The 22442-nt window shown below is 44.8% G+C and overlaps 1 protein-coding gene across 2 annotated transcripts in view; it reads right to left on the bottom strand.

The window, feature by feature from the left end:
* The window catches only part of LOC118317107 (plexin-A1-like), a 238660-nt gene that overhangs the window by 12293 nt on the left and 203925 nt on the right, over positions 1-22442 (bottom strand). The window contains exons 20-29 of one of the 2 annotated variants that reach the window (XM_035645565.2): positions 21484-21718; positions 17076-17224; positions 12301-12398; positions 11853-12011; positions 10579-10645; positions 6281-6427; positions 5489-5648; positions 4195-4298; positions 3988-4084; positions 823-1013 (exon numbers count right to left, since the gene is read on the bottom strand). In XM_035645565.2, coding sequence (XP_035501458.2) covers positions 823-1013; positions 3988-4084; positions 4195-4298; positions 5489-5648; positions 6281-6427; positions 10579-10645; positions 11853-12011; positions 12301-12398; positions 17076-17224; positions 21484-21718 — 1407 coding nt within the window. The remainder of the gene's footprint in view (positions 1-822; positions 1014-3987; positions 4085-4194; positions 4299-5488; positions 5649-6280; positions 6428-10578; positions 10646-11852; positions 12012-12300; positions 12399-17075; positions 17225-21483; positions 21719-22442) is intronic. The other variant, XM_035645566.2, reaches the window with a different exon arrangement.

Here is a 22442-nt window from a genome sequence, read left to right as displayed (position 1 = left end):
CGGTGAACTGAGAGACACACAAGCGAAAGCAGCTGAGATTGTCTGAGTGTCTAAGGTGGAGGAGGTGGTTATGGGTGTGATGATATGTGTGTGTGTGTGTGTGTGTGTGTGTGTTCAAACAGTAGGTCCACCGGTAACCAGTTTGTTTAGGTGAATCTTTTTTCATCAAGAATATGAAGTCCAATGTGGTGTGGTCCTTCAAGCTATGGCTCAGCCACCAATCTCGCCTGTGGCACCGTGATAAATGCTTCACTGACTTCAGTGCCGTACATACAGTCATGTCTACATGTCTGCGCTCCAGGTTTCCTGGACGCAGGTTGCTCCTTCGCCGACTCTACAGGCCGGTCCAGCGGCTGTCTTCCAATCCCGAGTCTGAGTTTTCCTCCCGTCAACTAAACCAGTACATCAGGTTTTGAAGAGCAGTGACAGTTTTCTGCTGACTCGACACCCACTGTCAGTGACAGGTGAGATCGTTCAAAATGGCACGGCATGGAGACCACATCGCAAGACCGGACCGCCCCTTATTTCTAACTCTAAAATCTAAATTTCCCTTGAAGCTAGTTCACAAACCTTGTTCTTTTGTGTTGCTTAACGCCCCTTTAAAGCTCGTGGCTGGACTAAAGTGTTTTTTAAGGCCCCTGAAGGACATTCTCTGTATGAGTAGTTTTCCGCTACCTGAACTTCCTTAAAGAGCTTATAATGCTGAAAAGGTTCCATCAGTCTGAGTTTTAGTGGTGGCTTTTAGTGTCCTCCAGTAGTTCCATGTGTGAAATCTTTTCACCCCGACTGGAATCAAGTGCAGATTCCTCCTCTGTGACTTACCTTTGTGGCCAGCAGCCTGGTCAGGTAGATCTCAGAGACCATCTTGCTGCCCCGGTCGCCCTCCCTCTGGTCCGAGTGGTCGTGGTTCTTCACCAGGTGCCACAGCTTGGTGCCACTCTCCAGGTCGGGGGTGATCATGGGCGTCCGGGACCGCAGGCTGTCTGGACTGCTGGCTGTCCGCAGCATGCTCTCTGAATCCAAACGCACACGACAGACGGACCATTAGGACCATTTTACCAGACCAAAAAACAACAACACGCACAGTGTCTTTAAATATCTCTCCCCCACCATTTTCTCTGTCATCTGTGTCACTTTCATTATTCATGGTGTGGGTGTCAAAGTTGATTAGAGCGAGGCAAAGAGATGCATATCTATGACCGTTCCATTTAGGATTGAGGAGGGGGGGGGTACCAGGGAGGTGGGGAGATGACTATCTCCTGAGTAGCTCTTGCTCTGGGGCAGAGGGGATACGGGACGGATAGACGAGCGATAAAAGAGAAAGATGTTGCTGCATTTTGCGGTCCCTTTGTGTTTGGTGAAAAGGATGCAGAGAGGAGGGGAGAGAGTGAATGTGCGGGAGATGAGAGGGGAAGAAAAGAGGATGGTGGGGGGGGCGCTAAATGGACACAAAGACAAAACATCTGGGGGGGAGAGAGGGGGTTGATATGGAGAGTAATGGGAGAGCCCAGGACAGAGAAATGAATGAGGCTGAGTGGGATAGTGTCGAGTACGGCTGTTGCTCTTGCCAGCAGGGTGCTGAGTGGCTTTGATTCCAAACCTGTCATAGCTACTGGGTGGCTGACACCCATGTCTCTTCATCCACACACACACACACACACACACACACACGCACGCGCGCAACAATGAACGCACAACTAGCCGTTGAAAAAATGTATTAACTGTAAAGCTGTAGGGTTTCAGCAGAGTTGGAGGATTGATGACGAGGAACCTTTTGATTTCACAAACTAAAACTACCTGAAGCACAGCACTATTGTAGCACAGTGTCGGTGTTGTGTGACACACTGATCCAGACTCTTCCATTCTTATTCAAGTCAAGGTGCCACCAAATACACACTTGAAAATCTGAGATGTTTGTTGTGTGATGAGACTTGAAAAAAGCTACTTAAAGTAGGTGCTGTATGATCTGCAGATGCTACTGTAACATGTATGTCACATGAACTTAAAAGATAATAACATGTCAGTGTTGTGTTTCCACTGCCCGAAAGTGGCCGGAAACTGCTTATCGTGTCTGTCCCGGTCGAAAAGGATGATTATTATGAGCGATTTTGGTTTTTTAATTCTTTCTTTCTTCGATTATCATCTAATCACCATTTGTATATCTATTACTTTAATACCTACAAGTAATAAAATGGACATCGTTGCTGTTTACTGATTCAAAGTTAAAACGACGGACTGTGCTTGGGTCTTGTTCTGCTCCAAGCCAAGTTTGAGAGAGAAGTGAAGTGAACGTGAAGTTACGATTGTGAACGTCCCGAAACGTGAGCAGAGCAGGAAGGGGAGGGCAAAACAACTCACTGAGCTACGGTGGTGTGGGTAGAAGAAGATGTCACAAGTGCTCACAGCATGTGTACACACACACACACACACACACACACCTCAAACAAATAAGTTGGAGGAGACGTAATCATATGACAGCAGACTGTCCCGCACGCGCTGCGGCTTTGCTGTTCAATTGAAGCACAATTCTCCGTGCTGGTCAACAATCACACATAGAGCTGATCTTTATAATGACCTCATGGATTTTTTAAAAACGCACTCGAGTCAAGAGGACCAGCGCCTTGTGTGATGATCCGTTGGAGAGGGGCTACTCTCCCGTCTGTGTGTGTGTGTGTATGTGTGTGTGTCACTCTCAGATTTATTTACTTATTAATCGAGCTTGCTGGAACGCCGCTATGGGTTATGGATCGCTGCGCCCCACTTTAACCCCCTGTAAAAAGCCCCAAACACACTGTGAGCTGGCTCATAACTATGAGCAAAGGATTTGAGCAGCACGAGTATAGAAACGACTACGTCTAAAGCTTTTTGATCACTATGAATGTCAATAGTGCTCATCAAACTTCTTCTTCAGCCTCCAACCAACCACAAGAACAGAACTGGGGAAATCTGCCTTTTGTTCCTATGCACCCACATGCGCGGAATTAGCTGCAAAACCTACTGAACTTGGACTCCTTGCCTCCTATAAACATGTTTAAAAAATCTTCCCAACTCAGTCTTCATAGAACTTTGTCATTGCTTTTGATGCTTTTTTAAATTGGTATTTATTATGTGTAAATGTCATCTGTCTTTGTTTGTATCTGTGTATGGAACTTTTGATTTCATTTGCTGCCATCTTGACCAGGACTCCCTGGAAGAAGAGATATTGTATCTCAATGGGTAAAATAAAGGATAAATAATAAATAAATAAAATAAAATACCATAGGTGTGGTCGTGAAAAAAACCCAGTCACCTACATTCTAGCATACAGTGGCGTACAGACATGGAAATAGAATAATGGAAATTTCCTACTATTCTACCATTCATCCTGCTATTCACGTACTTCATTGTCACCGGCATAAAATGTATAAAAAACCCAAAACACAATACATTTCCCACTACAGACAAACACACAAAAAATTCAGCTTCTAAATGTTTCATTTTTGCCAGAGGTAGTTTTAAGGGAAACCCTGGTTGCCGTGGGACGACGACAGACTTTTCTTTTTTACTAGAGTCATTTATCCTCTCCATAGTCTAATTTTCTAGTGAAGTATGCAATATTGATGCTGGGCCTCTGTCTACCTGTTTATCTGACTGCCAGGTGTCCCCGCTCTCCCCCTCTTTCCCCGTCAGCTGGGGACCGAGGTGTCTACTTTAATGCCTGTCATTTATGGACTGCTTGGAAATAGCCGTGGAATAGCCTTGGCCTGGGCTGATGGCGGTGGATAAAAAGGATTGCCATTCACTCAGAGGGAGGTGAAAGAATGGAGCCCAATCATGGCTGTGAAAAAAAAAACAAAGAGAAAGAGCGTGCGAAAGAGAGATGGAGGGTGCCGAGGGGAGGCGGGGGCAGCGAGGAGTGGGAATCATTGACAGAATGATTTAAATAGGATCAGGTGAGGAGGAGGAGGAGGAGGAGGAGGAAGAGGAGTGGGGGTGGGGGGGCCGTACCGTATCGGCTGAGGCTCTTGGTGAAGGTGGAGGAGTTGGAGATGTTGTAGGCAGAGTTCTGCTTTGGCACCAGGGCGATGACTGAGCCGTCCGTCACCTGCACGACACGACACACGACAAAACACAGCGTGAAGACGACTCGGGCTGTCAACTCCCGCGCGTTCCCCGTCCCCGACCCGACCTGCACGGCGGACGGCGCTCCCGTACCTGATAGTGAGCCAGCGTGTTGAGTCTCTTCCAGTCGTTGTCGATCTTGGTCGTGACGTCTTCGTCTTGCAGGATGATCCTGGCCATCCGACCCTGGCGCCATTCTGCAAAGACAGGGAACAAGAGGGTTCAGAGAAACGCACCGTTTGTGAGTATACGTGTGTGTGTGTGTGTGTGTGTGTGTGTGTGTGTGTGTGTGTGTGTTTCATTCAGACTTTAACACACACACAAAAGGTATTGGTTTTTTTTTCTCATTTTAATGAATTACTATTATTATTGTTGCCTCAGGTTAGTACACAAGAAACCAAATCAAAACATGAACTATTCACAACTGTTAACGACTTGCAGACTTTCTGTGCTCGTAGTTCATTTCTTTGTGCCGCGTTTGTGACGTTAATATGTTTCTCGGTGTGCTCTTGTTTGAGTTGTCGTAGGCGATTCTTGCAGAAATCAATACTTTTAAATGAACAAAGGTTTATCCGACTCCTCGCAGCTCTATAGAGTTAAGTCTCTCTCATCTCATTGTTTTGTTTTTTTGAGGCTTGCACCTCTTTTACTGTTATTCACAAGGAGCTGTTTTCAGCGAAAGGCTCGGGCGAACTCACTACACACAACCTGCTCACCATAAAGATTAGCTGATGAAACTGTGGAGCAGTTCGCAGCTACAGAGCCAGATGTTTTCCCCCAGAAAACGACGTGGCTCCGCAGCACATGTAGGTGAGCAATTTTAAAAGATGATAAAGTGAAAATTGTGTGATCCTGGTCGCCTGCGCAAAATAAATCAGCGCACGTTTAATTACACCGTGAAATGATTTGACTTTCAACCGATTCTAGTCCCAGACTAGTGTTGTGTTTCACACCTTGTTCACAGAAAATCAAGTAATTCTGCGTGTAAGGACCCAGTAAACAACAAATGAATCAACGTTTAAAAGGAGTAAAAACATATTTGTGTTGTTGCCTTGTCATCCACGTCCCTCCAGGGCATGAAATCACTTTTATTATGATCTGTGACGTTCCCTTGTCAAGGGGTACATGAACAAAATGATCCCCAAACAGTGTGAGGAGTTCAGATTGGAAATTATCAGTGTGACCGAGAGGAATAGGATCCAGATCGATATCCCCCCTTCCAATTGGAAAACATCATCACCTCTGCTACGCCCGCTAACATTGGCAAGCTGTTCAAGTGCAGACACCCGGATCGAATAGACGAAGTGGGACGGTGTGTGATGCAACCTGTGCACACGTCTCCTACGACAGGAATGTGTGAGCGTGTGCGGCGCTGTGCGTGTCTTACCCAGGTCCATGTCAGAAGCCTTTGACCTTTGTGAATAGGGGCTGCCCTTGTACACAGCATCCAGCAGCTTCTCTTTGACCTGAGTGATGGTGTCACAGTTGAGACACTTGACTGTCACCTCGGAGGAGTTCTCATTCTCTGGGTTTACACAGTGCAACGTCTGGAAGAAGAGAAGAACGGAGAAGAAAAACTAGGTGAAAACTAGGCGAAATGGGGAAAAAAAGGCAAAAGAAATAGGGGTTTGAGTAGGGACACTGCACCAGCGCTGCCAACTAGTGAGATGTTTGGATCGCTTGTTTAGGAGCATTTGAATAAACCTCAGAGCATTTTCACACCTAGTTTGTTTGCAGCAGCTATTTTTTTTTTATATATAACCTGGACGTTTTCCTAGTCCGCTTAGATTGTTTGGGGAAATAATAACTTGGGACTGAACACTTGGTTGCGGACCAAAACAACCCTGCTGACAACCAAGCGAGTATCCAAACCTGAAGTGCTTTGTTTGGAGAGACAATGTGATTAATGCTGAGCAGCGGTTGGGCCGGGGATTCGAGGCCAGTTCACATCCTCGCTCCAAACACAATTGACGCTGGAGCTCCATGTTTACCCTGGACGGGATCCCACCCCGCATCGATTTAGGAAAAGGAGGCTGCCTCATTTCTACCGCTGATTGCTACCAGTTTGGCTTGAACCTTTATATCGTCGTCTTATGTGACTAGCACTCAACAACTCGTACAGCGATTCAGATCGAGGCGGACGGACGCAAGCCTTGGAGACAACGGTGAGTGTGCTGACCAGTGTTTTGTAGTCAATCTGTTGCCTGATGAGCTTGTCCTCGCTGAGCGAGTAGCGGGCTTCGCCGGTGATGGCGTCGATGGGCCCCTTCTCCATCTGCTGCTTCATGGCACAGTAAAGCATGAACAGAGGCTCCCCGGCACACTCCTGGACAGGGGGGAAACAGAGGGAGACAGGTTGCCAGCGGTTCAACGAAGGAGTGGTTCTCCTCTCGCTGTGTCTTCTCATTGGAGTCATTGTTAGAGACTTGAAGAGGGAGATAACTTGTCAAGCAGTTCACAACAGAAATATTAGAACGTTCAGAGAACAGCCTGTAAATAGGTTTTTCTATTAATTCATGAGTCAGCTCACACAAGTCAACCCGAACCTCTGGTTGGGGAAAGATAAAACGTGTTAAAATGCAGTATTTTCTGTAGAAAGGAGCGATTCCATTTCATTTCTTTTATGAAATTGTTTAGAAAAACTCCAGGGGGGTGAAAAGTCTCAATTTACTGAGGGCGTATTTGCACATGTAAGTCCGAGTGACATTGTAACATTAGATCTTATTAGTTTGGTTAACACATTGCAATTTGGGAAGCGCACAAAAAAAGATATGTATGACATATGCACGTGCTGTCATCATCACCTAGGAGGCTGCGTCTACCTACACTTGAAATGGATTGGTTTGTAGACGGACGTGTGTCGGACGTCGGCGTGTTGTCAATTCGGCGGGAAGTAGGAGTGTTTCCGTTTGAATGGAGAAAATGACAGAACCGTCTCATTTCTTCAATGTGACATCTTTATGGTTCCACTACCAGCGTCACCAACTTCAGGCACAGTCCTCGACACTCACGAACCAGATGAACATCCTCGTGGTTCAAACATCATATAGTCTTCATAAGGTGAAGACTGTACTCAAATATTTCGTGTTTCCCCCCCTCCCCCCATGCGGTAACAAGGCTGATTTTTGCTTCTCTCCTGCTTCTTTTTCTTCTCCCATCGTTTGATGCTGTCTCAACTTCCTGCAATTTGTCAGAAAGTCCAAACTATCCAAAGACACAGCAGATGAACCGGACCAGGGTTCAGTTTGATCGGGACCGAGACCACGTTTTATGGTCAGACTAAATTTTGGTCCGTTGCTCCGAGGAACCTTTCACACCTCTATTTTTGGGCTCAGACTAAAAACTGAAATGTCTGCAGGTCCGGACCAAACACTGTAGGTGTCAAAGCGCTCTTAGAATAGAAATGAGCCCAGTTTCAGTTCACCTGATTAACAGAGTCACAAAATAAGTTAGCAGGTTGTTTTGACGCGTGTTAAAGTGTTTTCTGCTGAAGAACTGTAATATTTTTACATCAATATTAATCAAAAAGTCACCTTCAACGACAATCAGAAGGCCATTGGGATACGATTGTGCGGAGCAGTTTTGTTGCCTTGCTGCTCTTTTTTCCTTGGAGCTGCTGCGGTAAAATAACTTTACGGATTCTTTTCCTTTCCACTGTCATGCCTGCCTTTCCCCAGGTGTAAAATCTGTAAATCAAATCTTTCAGTTGGATTTCAGACCCAATTTTTCTCTGCTGCTCTGTATTCATTTCCCTTCATTCCTCCCGTATGCTGTGCCACTGACCTGCATTAGAACAAACTCCCCGCTCCCCTTCTAGAAGAAGAAATGGGCATAGTATCTTAAGTAAATTTACCCTTCATTGTCTTCTGGTAGTGTTCAGGTGAATCTGTCATTAGTCATGGTTTGCATAACATTCATTAACAAATACAGGCTTTTCCTCTCGGCCATATTCTTTCTTGGCGCCCACAGAGCTGTGACTCTCTGATGTGGATTCCGGGTCAAAAAGTCCACGGGTTTATGGTCCAATAAAACACTAGAACCACCTTAAGGGAGGCTAATGAGTGAAACAAGCACACTAAAAATCATTAAATATTATCCAGCCAGCATGTTCCTTCACTTTTCTGGTCCATCTCATGCTGACACGTCCGAAGTCCTTCCCCGCCTCTTTAATTCCGCGTCTTTCTTCCTCTCCATCGGTTCTTGGTGAAGAAGTATCAAAGTCACAAAGTCCAGTGACGGGTCAAACTAACTACTACCAGATCTTCAAAACCAGATGTGGAAATAGTCGCAAAAGAGTATTGACAGATTTAAAAATATTTATATTCAAACAGGCAAGAAGGCACGTTTTGCACCGAGTGGTTTAATACAGCAATGGAAAGTTTTTTTTTGAAATCAGACCTTGAAGCCCTCCTCAAACTGTGAAGGACACTGTGGCGTTACGTAAACACATCTTTCTTTCTCCCTCACCGTCTCGAGGACCGAACGGTGCCGAGAGCGGCGTTACATAAATCTTTTCAGGTCTCTCTCCGTCGTTTGCATCCCGGAGCTTATGTGACTAGACACAGATGTTATAAATATGTTTGCCGCTCTCGCCTCTGTCAAAGACACTTGCCAATCAATAGTGTCATTAGTCATCACCGGGGCCCGAGGAAAACACTCCCGACCGAGGCAGCGGCAGTTTAGAGAGGAGGGAGGGAGGACGCACGGCAGCCAATACTCATCCAGACGAAGGTTCAGTGATCGACCGTGCGGTGCTCAGGGAGATACTTCAGGCTGTGTGTGTGTGTGTGTGTGTGTGTGTGTCTGCGTCTGCTGGAGATGCATTAGGTCCAGACGAGAAGAAGGGAAAAGAGCTAATTTATCCTTTTCACCTTCAAGCACACTCAACTACTCACTTTAACACACATTACTTCTTTTTATTCTTTTGGCTTTTTCCCCATTTCTCCCCACGTGATGACGACCTTCAACCCTTTACTGTTTATTTAATCACGCTCACACACTTCCTGTTCTTCCTGTGGCTATGTTTGATTTGATGAAACACGTAGGATGTGCAATCTGTGCATGGTGCTAATCTTTTAGCTTTAGGAATTATGACAGGTTGTAACAGCTGTACTGGACATTCGTCGTCATGGCAACAGTAATCAACCTGCCCTGTATTCCCTGATTTTGTATCGCCAGATGAGTGTAGCTGTCATCCTTTTGTTTTCCTCCTTATTTCTCCTTACGTAGGATCAAAAGTCAAAACTATTTTTACAAGGAAGAAAATGAACTCATTAGCATCTGGGCCAATTAGGTGGGGAGCTGCTGAAGAGGCGGAGCGAGTGCACAGCGCACCGTTGTGCTCTCGCTTTTGGCTTTCTGAGTGTGTCGTTCGGCCAATGCACGTGTGACGAAAAAACGTGGCTTTCCTCCGCGTACCGCTTTCATTAAAGCTCCCTGATTGTTTGGTGATATTTATATTTTGAGGAGATAATGATGGCTGTTGCTGTGCAGGTTGATGAAATGCCACAGAATCCTACATCAGGGACATTCACTTGAGATTATAAATCGGCAATGTACAAGTCAAGGACACTGTATCTGTTATTTTACACGTGTATCCACTATAATCATGCTCGGCATTCAACATATCCATCGAACTGAGAGATGTAATGTCTCTGTATGTGATGTTATTCTCTCCCAACTCCCTACATTTTTCAAAATGAATACGAGGCCGTAATAATGATCACATTGCACTCATAATGCGATTAGGATTATAACGCCATGTGAGGACAACTCCAAGTCTTACAATTTTGCAATTAGAGTGTGAAGAGGAGAAGACAAACTACTGCGAGAGAGAGAGAGAGAGGGAGAGAGAGAGAGACAGACACATCACAAGCCATTTATCTGACCGGACGTTATTTCTTCAAGAAGCGAGTGACAGGGGACGAGGGACAGAGAGGATGTTGTAGGCAGGGGGATGAAGGGAAAAAGAAAGATAGGGGCGCGGGCACCGATGTCGCACCCCCTGGTGATGACAATGACCTTAAGGCGGAGAGGAGGCCGACTGCAGAATAATGACAACAGAAATGACACTGACGAAAAGAGACATCAGAGGACGAGAAGCCCAAAGAGCGACGTAAGGGATCGGTGGCGAGGACGCGCCAGGTACAAGAGTGAACTTATGAGAGCGGAGAGGATCTGTGCACTACCCCCCCCCCCCAAAAAAAAGTAGACGCCCGGAGGCTTTGATTATCTTGTGTGTAAGGAAGGAAAATATGCGGTGGTAACGTTGAAAACCCCCTTTTAATAACCACAGTGAGATGAAGGGAGAGATAAGACAAGCATGGGGAATTGAATGAAGCTCGCTAACACGCAGCGAGTGGAAATTGCATTTGAAACATTACACAATCTACTGTAAACCCACTTTGCATCGCCGACTGTAGCATTTGGAGGACGCAGCAAACAGATCATGATTACATGTCTGGTTGTTGTGCTCACCTTGAGGAACTTGTACAGGAGGAACGTAAACCAGTTGGTCAGCATTTTCTCAGCGACAGACTCCGTTCTGACACACGGAGGAAAGGGGGAGAGAGAAAAAACAGCACAACATAAAAAAACAAGCTATAAATCACCGAGTCACACGATCATGAAAACATGAACACTTTACGTGGATGAAGAAATGCGGGTCTAGAATTCACAAGGAAGTTTTTAGGAAAGACATAACAGCATCAGAGGCAAAAAAGCACAGGCAAAAAAAATTGCATAAGGTAAATGTTTGCCTTTAATCATACAGTCCCTCAAAAAATGGGTATCTTCTGATTTGGGAACCACTGATTTAAAACCAAGTAAATACGAATTCATTATTCATTTACTATTTGGAAATGGTGCTCTTCATACAGCGTACAACATTTCGAAAATTTAGTTAAGTTTACCAGATCTGCTGCATGTGCTCTGGGTTGTTTCATTTAGAATGAATTATTCATAAATGTATGATCAAAACACCGTCCCGATTTCGTCCTCCTCCCCATGATATTAGCAATTATAGACCCATAAAAGAAAGCACGACAACCCTATTCAGGACCCTCTGAATGTAAGTAAGCACAGGCCGATTGCTGCTTTTAAGTGCACCTCCCAGCACGAGTCTGCTCAACACCTCGAATGAACTCTCGGTGCAGACGTCTGGTGGGATCGGACTTTCCTGTGAAGTTGAATATGTGATGCTTTGGTAACAACCCCCGTTACGTTTCTTTTTTTTTCTCCTCCTACTCCTCCCTCGGTAAAGCTACTGTAGACAGGAGCTTTACTTTTCTGCCTGCTTTGCGTAGAGAGCCAAAATCTTTAAAGTAGTCCGGAACTTTTTATGGCTTTTATGGGCTCTGGTTTACGACTGTCTGTATTTGTCGTAATGAGAAAAAATAGACTCAATTGAGGGATGCTATAACTTGCAGTGGCCACACAGTGGAAGGTACATCACAAGTGCCTATAAAGAGTCATTCAAAACAAAGATTTAAAAATATAAAGTAAATGTTAATTTATTAAATCATCTCCGTCAAGATAAACTGAAAATACTGCTTATTGATACATTTTACTGATTGATACCTGAATTTGGTTTGTGGTTTACTCTAATCCTTATAGCCTTGCTAGTCTGTTGGTCCTTTTTCACGGTCAAAGTTTTTAAACTGGTCCAACTTAAAAAATGTAAGATTCCATTAAAGTCCCGTTGATTTTGCCGAGGCTTTATTTGGTGCACCGTCTGTCCGGGTCGTCCTCACCTCCGGAGCAGCAGCTTGGGATGGTTTTTGCTCTCCAGGTTTCTGTCTATCAGGTCGGACAGCAGCTGTTTCAGGACCCCGGTGGCGTACTCCATCTCCCCCTGCAGGGCCGTCATGATCAGTGACGCCACGTTGCCTCTGTCCCGCATTGAGAAAGACCTGAAGAGAAAACAGGGAAAACGAAATGTGACGTAAAACATTTGACAAACGTTCTCCCCTGCTTTCGTTGATTCACATCTGAAGCTGCTCGGCAAATATCATGCACATTTGTATGAGGCTATAATGACGATCACATTGCACTCATAATGCGATGAGGATTATAACGCCATGTGAGGACAACTTCATGTCTTACATGAAGGCGGACATTGGAAGTTGGAAGAAAATATAAATGAAAGCCAACCAAATATATGTTTGAAATTCAAATAAATAGATGAAGAGAGACGGACACCTCTGTGCCTCCAGGGTTCGTATGAACGTCAGCAGGAAGTGCTTCTTCGTCAGCAGCTGGCCAAACAGCGTCAGAGCCTTCTCAACATTTGCCTGGACCTGAGGAAACAGACACGGAGGCAGACACGTTAGAACAGACAACTGCTGGGAGCATAGAGAGCAAATCTCCATATGTAAATATTTGTTATCCTTTTTGCTATCTTATTGCTTATCTTCCGAGGCAGAAGTGTAACAAAAGTCGTGCGGAAAAGAGAGTTGAGAGGCCTGCCTGAGTTGTTTTGATTTGTCTCTATTTCCAGCTCTTGAAGCAAAAATACTTTGCTTTTTAATTTGTCGACGCATCTGACTACAGATTTGGAGATTGCCAAAGATGACACGCGGAGATTATGAATGCAGATGTGCAGAGTCCTGTACAATTCACAGATCTCGGTACGCATTCAGACATTATTTTAACACATTTGAAAAGTCTGATTACGCACAAAAAACTATCTCCACTCTCAGTTACAAATGTTTTAGTTTTGCTGCAATAACGGCCCCATGTGTAAAGAGTAAGGCGGCTCTGATTGGCTACGCTCTGTTACACTGCAACAGACAGTATGACAACTGTCTTCTTGACCTCAAGGGTGGACAGCATCCATTTTGATTATTGGTCCTCATCAGTGACCTGAACCCTGTTTGATATTAGACTTTTCTGATGCAATATTTGATATTGTATGTAAATGCCCCTTTTTAGATTGCTCAGGTCATCCACCTTTTTTTCTGACCACTTTGCTGAATCGGCTTTTCAGATATCTGAACGGCCTTCAATTAATCTCTTAATAACCTTTCATCCGCAAGCCAGTCGAAGGGACCTCTGGCTTTTTATCTGTTCAATCAGACTGGCCAGCCCGACATGTGAGAGATTCTTCTGTCAAACAGAGGACGCGGGAAGAGATGGAGAGGGATGGAACGTGCCTCACGGGGGGCTAGAGCAGGACAGTATGTGTGTGTGTGTGTGTGTGTGTGTGTGTGTGTGTGTCGGGGTTGGTGTCAGAGACGCACCCCTGCTTGTTCCAGTGGCTGGCACCTGTCATTACTCGTCAACAACACGCTAAAGCCCCCGAAGGCGCCTCGCCGTCTCTCAACTCCCTCCGTCTTCCTCGCCGCTCTAATTCTCTCCCTCTCATTTATTGTTGACTGTTTCACATCACTGGTCTTTCATCCATTTTAATTTCTCCTCCCCTTTGTCATTTCGCGGCTCTGTCTCACACACACACACACACACACACACACACACACGCACGCACGCACACAGACACGCACACAATTCCCACCTCCCTCGTTCTCACGCTTTCTATTGTCATCCTTTTGTACCACTGTAACATCTATTCTTTCTCTCCTTCGATGTGCCATTATAAAGTGTCTAGGCCTCTCTCTAAAGTGCTAAATGAGATTCTCGGGCCTCCGGGGTGGAAACTCAGTGTGATGTGAGTGTGTGTGTGTGTGTGTGTGTGTGTTTGAAGAGAGTCAGAGCATGAGAGAACGAGAGAGAGAGAGATGAGATGAGATGCGTTTACAGTACATCCAGTACAGTACGGCAGGCAGAGTCTTTACTGAATTTCAAGAAGGGCACATCCAGTTATCAAGAAGACTGCGCATGTGCATGTTTGCACATGTCCTGCGTGTGTGTGTTTGTGTGTGCGTGTGTGTGTGTGTGTGTGTGTGTGAGAGAGCGTAGAACTGGTGTGTAGTGTGGATGTCCAGATTAGAGGAGAGAGAGGTCACACGGAGCAATAAAGCTGGAGCATTGGTTTGCACAGGCCATTGGATTACCCCAGATAACCCCTGAGGGAAATATCGAGCGGGGGAGAAAAGGAGTCTAGACATAACTATAAAAAACGTAAGATCCCTTTACATCTACGTCTGTCTACAGTGGGGCGCGGTCACCCTACAGATAGGCGAGCAGAGCCGAAGAGCCTGAGAGAAAAACGATGAAACGACGATCATGACTACCACATCATTTGTTCCAATCTCTCCTAAATTCAGGGCCTGTTCTTTCTCTGGTTAGATGCTGCCTGTCTTTCCTGTGCTGGAACTCTGGACTTCTTCACCTTTCAGTGCTCCTTCCAGCCTGAACAATTATTTTGATTATTCATCTGAACTGACAGCAAACATATCAAATTTGCAGTATACTTAAAACACCACCAGTATCCTATATTGTCCTGCAATACGCCGTCTCAAACTTTTCAAACCTACTGCAGAGCCTTGGTGAACAGAGAGGAAAAGATTATAATAGGTGTAAATATGTAAATTGAATGAAAACAGTATGTCGGAAAAACCTTCCTCTGCAAAAGGAGTTATTAAATGTTGCTCCACAAAACACATTATCTCCTTGTTGTCATACATGTACAACGGCGTATTAGGGCCATTGCAGGGAAAAAAAAGTGGTAAATTAAGGAGAAAAAAGTCGCAAATTTCTGAGAAAATAGTCGCAGATTTAAGTGCAGTGGATGAGCTAATCAGATTATACTTTGCTATGGGATTTAGCAATAAGGAAATACTCGTGATTTTAGCACAGAATCACCATATGATCATATTTTTTTCTCTCGTAAATGTACCACTTCAATGTCAAGTTTCTTTCTTGTAAATTTACGACAAATTTTTTTCCTGAAATATTACTCCCCTCCCCCGGGTCCGTAATTTTCTATTTTGTCCTACAATGGCCCTAATATGCCATTGTACACACGTCGACCAATGTGATTAGTATTTGAGACAAAGTCTTCAGCGCCGCTCTTTGCTCTTTTCTTTCAGTGAAGAAATACTCTCCAGTTCTGATGTAACTGATGCCAAAGCATCATCTACGCTAACCTCTGTAGGAGCCACACCTGGTACTCCCTCCTTTGGTTGGTTTGAACTACTGTATTTTACCAGTAGTGAGCAGGAAGCAACGTCTCATTCGGTTCATTCGCTCAATCGTAGCTCACGTCATATTGGGTATGATAAAACAAAAAGCTAATGTAATGCACAAACTGATGTTTTTTGGATTAAAAGATACTGTACGTCACAGTGTGTTGACATGTTGTGTCGGCGAGTGGCGATCGTATCTCTATTATGCGATCGACCGGATCACCTCATGTCAAACGCAGCAGTCCCCTTTTTAAATTGAATACATGTAATGTCAATAATTTCAAGATTGTTAGCTCAATCATTTTGAACAGGGACCTTGTGTGTTTGGATGACATTAAAAACGAAGTGTAAATAGTGTTTCTGTTGTCCCAGACAATAAAATTGATTGATTGCAGAATAAAACGGAATGTTATTACAAGTCTAAAACATTTGAAAGCTAAACCTATTTAAATCTAATAAGGGATTCAAAAGGATCCTATAAGCAAGTTCGAAACATTTTTCTAAAATGCTGTCAAACTCCAGCCCCATAAGAAATGATGTCTCAAAGCTTTATATGAGTCTACAAAAGCAGTAAACCAAATAAAAAAGGGGGGAAAATAAGGGGTTTAAGTAGATTTACCGCTCTGCTGCATCCCTGTTGGGAAACACACTCTAATTACTCTGCTTTCTTTCTTATTTTGTAAAATAAGTAGTGTAAAGTTATACCGTCATCGTGTCTGCAGGAAACCATGATTGGCCTTTTTTTTCTCCCTGTGTCCAAGGATGATTTGTTTGTTTTTGTAATCAGAACTGTTCCTTCTCGCCAAAAATAGCAGAAGATAAATCACTTAATACCGAAATGGCAATGATAAAAACCCAGAGGGCTTCTTTTTTTAAATTTTATTTTTTAAACATGAGAATATAAATCCACTCACTGGATTAGAACGATTAAATGTAGCTGTAAAAAGGTCAAACTAATTATTCCTCTACTTCAAAAAGTCAGTGCTCCAGTCAAAGTCAACGGAGCGGCACCGAATTCTACATCCTAATGACGCCACTGATTACAAACTTGGCTACAGTTTGTCGCCGCTGGAGGAGGGAAGTTTCTGTTGACATACTATTAATTCTACTTCCCTCGGCGGTGAAACCTCTTTATGAATCCACTGCGTCTCCATTCGGCTGTGCTGGGAAAGGTATAGTTGCGTGTGCTCTTGCTTAATTAATAAATTAGCAGTGATATATAATGCAAGTAACAATCCACGTAACCCTGAATCCTATTGCTCTAATCCTCTGGCTCTCTTTGCACCCATCTTTAGCTGCATCTGTGCAATACGCTCTCATTACTACGCCTCTTTATTGCCTTGTGTTTCTTATATACGGTTATTTTTCATTCAATTCTAAGCAATCCTTACTTTTAAACTCCACTTCCCCCGACAACTTGAGGATACGACTAGGGTTTCTCCCATGAGACCGGTCTAATGATGTTACTGAGGCTCTTGGAATGTCGTTTGCATTCAATCAGATGAGCTGAACACATTAAGAGATAGAAGGTGAAATATTGGCTGAGAGATTGCTTTAAGGTGAACCACGTGTGGAGCTCTTCTTGCCTCATGTCTCAGACTTTTTGGCGAGGCCCGTCTTTGATGAAACCTCTAATGGGATAATAGCTACAAAGGTATTAAGCGGCGACACCAGCAGGACTTTTCTACGCTATTAAATCAAACTTCCAAAGTACTACCCAGAAATACTTTTCAGAGTTTAACTACTTGTCGTAAGTATAATCAGCCACCACATGTTTCTGCCTATGTTGTTAGTCCATCAGTGCAGCGGCCGGGCACTTCTATTGCGATTCCTTTGTGGTTGAATACTAACGGTTCGCTTGTGTCAGTTTGAAGTTGGTGGTGTACTGACCCGTACCTCCATCTCCTTGAGCACGGGGTGGTCCTCAATCCCAGGGAACAGGACCCGCATTGCGTAGGTCCGATAGTCCAGGAAGGGAATCCCGGCCCCGTCCAGCTCCTGGGTCAGCTCATGGATGTCGGTCTGCAGCTCAGCGAAAGCTACATGAAGAAAAGGAGGCAGATTAAGAGACGAGACCAGAGAAGATGTCAGGATAAAGGATGGCGATGCATTGGCGTAATTTGTCCAAAAGCTCTGCTAGTAGACCCTTTAGTCTGCTTCCGTCAATTTTTATCAAACAGCCCCATGAGCTGATTATTCAAACTAAAGTCACAGCAGCTCATGGTGACATGAATTGCTTTCAGTGATACAAGCAGGGGTGATGTGAATCTGAATATTTTACTTTTAAATTTGACAGGTGAATTTGTGCTATTGACCAACAGCAAACAGTTCGTATCTTTGAGGGAGCGGAGAGCCGGAGCAACGGAAAAGGAGGAAGCTATCGTAACTTATTAGATGTGATGCTAATAAGTTGGTATCTAGCATGTGGTGTCCCACTTAAAGGAAATGCCAATTGTGTTTGTTGAAATTCACAAACGGGGGGACTGAAGCCAAGGTTTTGGCTGTGGCTTTTAAAAGAAAATATCATCAGTGACATTTGGTGTGACCGGGCCATGGGAAGCACAAAGTTGCCAGCATGGTTGAATCATAGAGTGGCGAGTTGCACTATCAAGCTGTAACATCGGTGATCCCAGAGGTTGGAGGGTAATTCTGCAATTACACGGCGCTCCCGCATTATGCTCAACTGATGGCAGTGATTACAAAGACGGACAGCGGTCAAAGGACGCACGAGATTGTGCTGAAAGTGGGTGACAGCAGCATAAACAGGATACATGGGTGAGATGAGGAGCCTGTCAGACACAAATTACTGTAAGGGGAGGCACTACTGACAGACATAACAAACAGCCCATCACCTCAGGTACAGTGTCTGAATCTTTAACAAGGGCCTGGACAGTTAGGCTTCAATATAAACGCTATAATGAGGAAAGAAGCCCACAAAGGCAATAAATGAGAGCTAAAATGCAGACAAGGCAGAAACACGAGGGGAATTCAGAGACAGGCGTCCAATAAAGTACAATATCAGACCCATAATCAGTAATTAACTTCCTTTGTAGGGATCATGATCATGTCGAGGACATGTTGAAAAAGCAACATTAAAAAAAGCAGGTAATCTCCCTAGATTTCTCTGTCTAGAGGAATATTTAAAAAATAAATCTGGATGTGACCATTGAGAGACAAATCAACCTTTCACTGAAAGACGAGCAATTTTTGGAAGTGTATTTCATCCTTGGTGTCTATATCCGGTAAATTCAGTATTTGCTTGTCCAGAAAAATGAAAACCATGAAATGAAGCAATAAAAAAGGGCAAACCAGCCCGAGGAAAGAGACTCAGAACCAGGAAACAGAAAACAAAGTTCCTGGAAAGGGAAAGACAATTAATTGCATGAGTGGATAATTATTAAGAGAGCGACGGATGAGTTTTTCATGCATAATTTCCCCCAGCTGTTATTGGCCTGCGTGGCCCGCGAGAGAGATGGATAGCGGGAGGAAGCAGAGGAGATCAAGAAAAGACGAGTAAAAGGAATAAAAAAAAAGAAAGGAGAAGAGAGAGATATGAAGGTAAAGGAGCGAGGATGGGGATACAAAAAGGAAGAAAGGCATCCAGGGGACGGTGGACATAGGTGATTAAGACTAAGAGGAAGAAGAGCCAAAGATCAGCAGGTAAAGGTCACACCTGTGAAGAAGTGGAAAAAGTAGAGCGGAGAAGTGGAGATGAAAGTGAGGAGGAGAAAAGACAAAGAGACCAGAGGAGAAAACAACAAAAAAACAGAAGGTTAAGGCAAAAAGGAGAGTGATGTAAAGAAGAAGAGAGAGAGAGAGCGAAAGGAAGAAGGGTGCGATGGAAGAGAGGGAGGGTAAGATAGGGATTGCTTTGCTTTCATTTTCTCCCATCCGTTCTCTTCTCCACTTCCCCTGTCATCTCCTCTCTCGTCGTCTCTTCTCTTCTTTAATCAATCTTTTATTTATAACTCAAAATGCTAAATGGTTGAGCTTCAATAAATGGGCCTGGCGAGAGAAGAGGAAAAAGAAAAAGTACTGCAGTACATCAGGACACATTAAACTTGGTTTATAGCCAGACCGTATAACTGCAGCCACGGTGGCCATTTCCCAAAACTTCCCTTCACTTGCCAAGATCCTAGTCACTTGCAAAGACGTCACCATAACAGAGCAAAATGAATGGTAACAACAAGCAGCTAAGGGCGGACGTCCTGATGTGCTCACTCTTGCTACACTTTTCAGATCAAATTTGTTGTACATTAATTGAGTGTGTTTTATTTCTCAAAACGTCTGTTTTTCTTTTGCAAAGGGAAGATTGAACTATTTTTTTTGTCTTTCAAAAGTGACACAGCATACTTTAAATCCCAAAGTATTTCAAGTATGCACAACGTCAATTAAACAACACATTTAATATTCATAAATGTCATCGTTCAATTGTTAACTGAAGTTTTGTGACATGAACGATTGGTATCAGGTTTTCACTATGACATTCTCTGATGTTTTAAAAGAAGCCGGTTCCTATTTTATTCATTCAATTCTTTCAATCCCGACTAAGTCTGGGAAGCCAAGTGTGAAAAATGACACATCGCCCCATTGGCATGGAAACAAAGCGTCGCCCCGTGAATTTTATTCATCTGCATTTTGTTTGGTCTTGTCGCCGTTGTCGTTTCTAATATATAACTAATAAACCGCGACTAATGATATACCGGTTTGGATCATAGTCTGCTTCTCATGGTTGACTGACCCAAACCCGTGAGCCTGTCTCTCGCCCTGACGAAGCAGCCGACCTCGCGCACAAACACTTTAGCTATCTCACACACACACACACACACACACACACGCGCGCACACACAAACAGGACCGCCCACGTCATCTGTTCCTCCGCCCACACGCACTGTCTCGCCGCCATGGGCCAGCTGGGAGTGCAGCAGGCGAGGCGGGTGTGTGCATTTGGGAGGGAGGGGGGCGGTAGATTAGAGGATGAGAATAAGGCCGTGCTTTAAAAAAAATAAAGAATGCTTTTCCCCCTATTGACAGGAACACTGGCTGGCTTCTCACCGAGGAAAGAGCAGGACTTTTCTGGTTTCTTTTCTGTGTTCCTTGAAAAACAAAAGAAATAATAGAAAAAAACCCGTCTTACAACTTAAAACCACAACAGGGTACTGTGAGAACACCTTCCTGAAAGTGTCACCTTGGTCGGAGCACAACCACCACCCTCCCTGAAAGTGCAGCACCTTGAATCGAAAGCTGTTTGCAGGTTTCGTTTGACAGCTGAGTCTCGGCGGCCGATAGAGCGGTGACCGCGTGTGTCGTGGCGGTAGTGTAATCATATTGTAACCTTGTACCATGACTGTGTGAGCCCCGTGTCATTAGATGGAGTGTAAACATCTGGGCCGGCCCCTCGCATCAGTCATCTAACACCACCAGTAAAAGTGTGACCTCACATGTGGCCTCTCTCGGCCCAGACTGGGGTCTCGGCGCTCGCTCTCATTTTACCCCTCGTCGCTCTGCAAGCGACCGCGCACAGCCTCTCTCTCCCACCGTCTACCTCCCTGCTCGCTCTCCTTTTTCTAACGTACTCTCACATTGGGACAGACGAGTCAGACAGCTCTCTCCACCGCCGTCGTCGGACCAACACGCGACGAGAGATCTTTTGGAAGAGTGGTGATCCATCTGACCAGTGCAGTCCCGGTTCGTCACGGAAAATCTTCCCCGAGGAGCATTGGAGATTTTCTTCATGCTCGTAGCGGAACAACACCTTACCAAGACACGTTACTGTATCATGTTTTGTTTTTTCCCCTCCTGCTTTCTCACGCAGTCGGTGTGTCGTGTCAGTGTTTCCCCACCTGTGAGTGAAAACACATCATGCTCTACACACAGCAGCCGGCTGGTTTGTCTGACTGTAACTCTGTGATGATGATGTTACTCAACTGGGCGTGAGTTATCGCTGGTATGTTATTTTCTATCAGCCATGTATTTTCATATATAAAGCCGTTTGTTTTTTTTCATTTGGTATGACTCAGTTATGACACAGTCATGCATTTGCCTCGGTAATCATACCCTGCAGTCCCCCTATTGTTGTCGACCATTGCAGCGTCCAACTGCAATCGATGTTCTGTCTTGCTCTCTGTCTCTAGCATCATTTCTCTCTATACATTGTTAATTTATAACTTATTTGTTGAGCTGTTGTTAAATGTTTCATATTTTTGCACTTTGGGTGTTTAATTATAATTTATACATCAAATGAAATATAAAAGCTTTGAGTACAACTGTGCGCACACCATTCGTTTCCGTTGCCTACCTTCTTTACACTCCAGGGCCACTCTGGACTCCAGGTTGTCCATCTGGAGCTGAAGGCGCTTCAGGGTGCGGTCGGCGTCCCTGGACTTCCTCTTGTAGGCGATCAGCACGGCGATGATGACCAGCAGCAGCAGGCCGCCGCCCCCGCCGATGCCGATGATGGCGGGCAGCGTCAGAAGGCTGTCTGAGTAGATGTGAAGGGTCCCAGGGGAGTACTCGAACCCCCCAGCTCGGATCTGAGCACAAACACGACAAATGTTTAATGATCAAGAGAGAAAACACGCGTTCCTGCGACTCCTTAATTATACAGTGACATAGTCATCAACCAGGGAGCTGCAACCTCAGACTCCTGCTGGTGGCTGCTGAACGGCCGCGCGATCGGAGGTGATGGCTGAGTGCGTTGCCCCCCCCCGCCCCCCCCCCGCCCCACAGTCGTTTACGGAGAGGAAATTACTACTTTATTCACTTTCCACGAATTTCAAACTAAAACCTTCCAGAGAGAAACTAAAAACCAGGCAGCGGTCACTTGAAAATAGATGAGGTGGTCTGAAGAGATCAAAAGGTCTGTGGTCTGATGAAAGACAAGGTGGTTGACCCAATTTCTACCTCCAGCATCATTAAATGTTTATCTGCTCTGTGCTCGCGCCAAACAGGCCGATCTCCGACAGACCGCTGCTGCGGAGGAGGCTCACATCCCGTCGGAGAAGAGGAAGGAAGAACAAGGTTTTTGATTCTTGCCTTTAGGGGAGCAGCTTCACAGGCCTTTGATAATGAAGATCTCACAAGTTAACTCGCTCTCGTCCTCTTAATGATTCATCCTCCTCTGCATTGTCTTTGCTCGCTCCATATTTGGGTTTATAGGACAGATGTTTGGTTGCCGACGTTCTCGTTTCTTACCGTCCGCTTGTGTGGGTGAGCAAAGTTAAAGCAGTGCAGTGGTGTTCAAGTCACACACGCACC

The sequence above is a fragment of the Scophthalmus maximus genome, chromosome 3 (assembly GCF_022379125.1).
Source record: "Scophthalmus maximus strain ysfricsl-2021 chromosome 3, ASM2237912v1, whole genome shotgun sequence".
Taxonomy (NCBI): Eukaryota; Metazoa; Chordata; class Actinopteri; order Pleuronectiformes; family Scophthalmidae; genus Scophthalmus; species Scophthalmus maximus.
The sequence above is the reverse complement of the archived record's forward strand: the minus strand, read 5'-3'. Positions and strand labels throughout refer to the sequence as shown.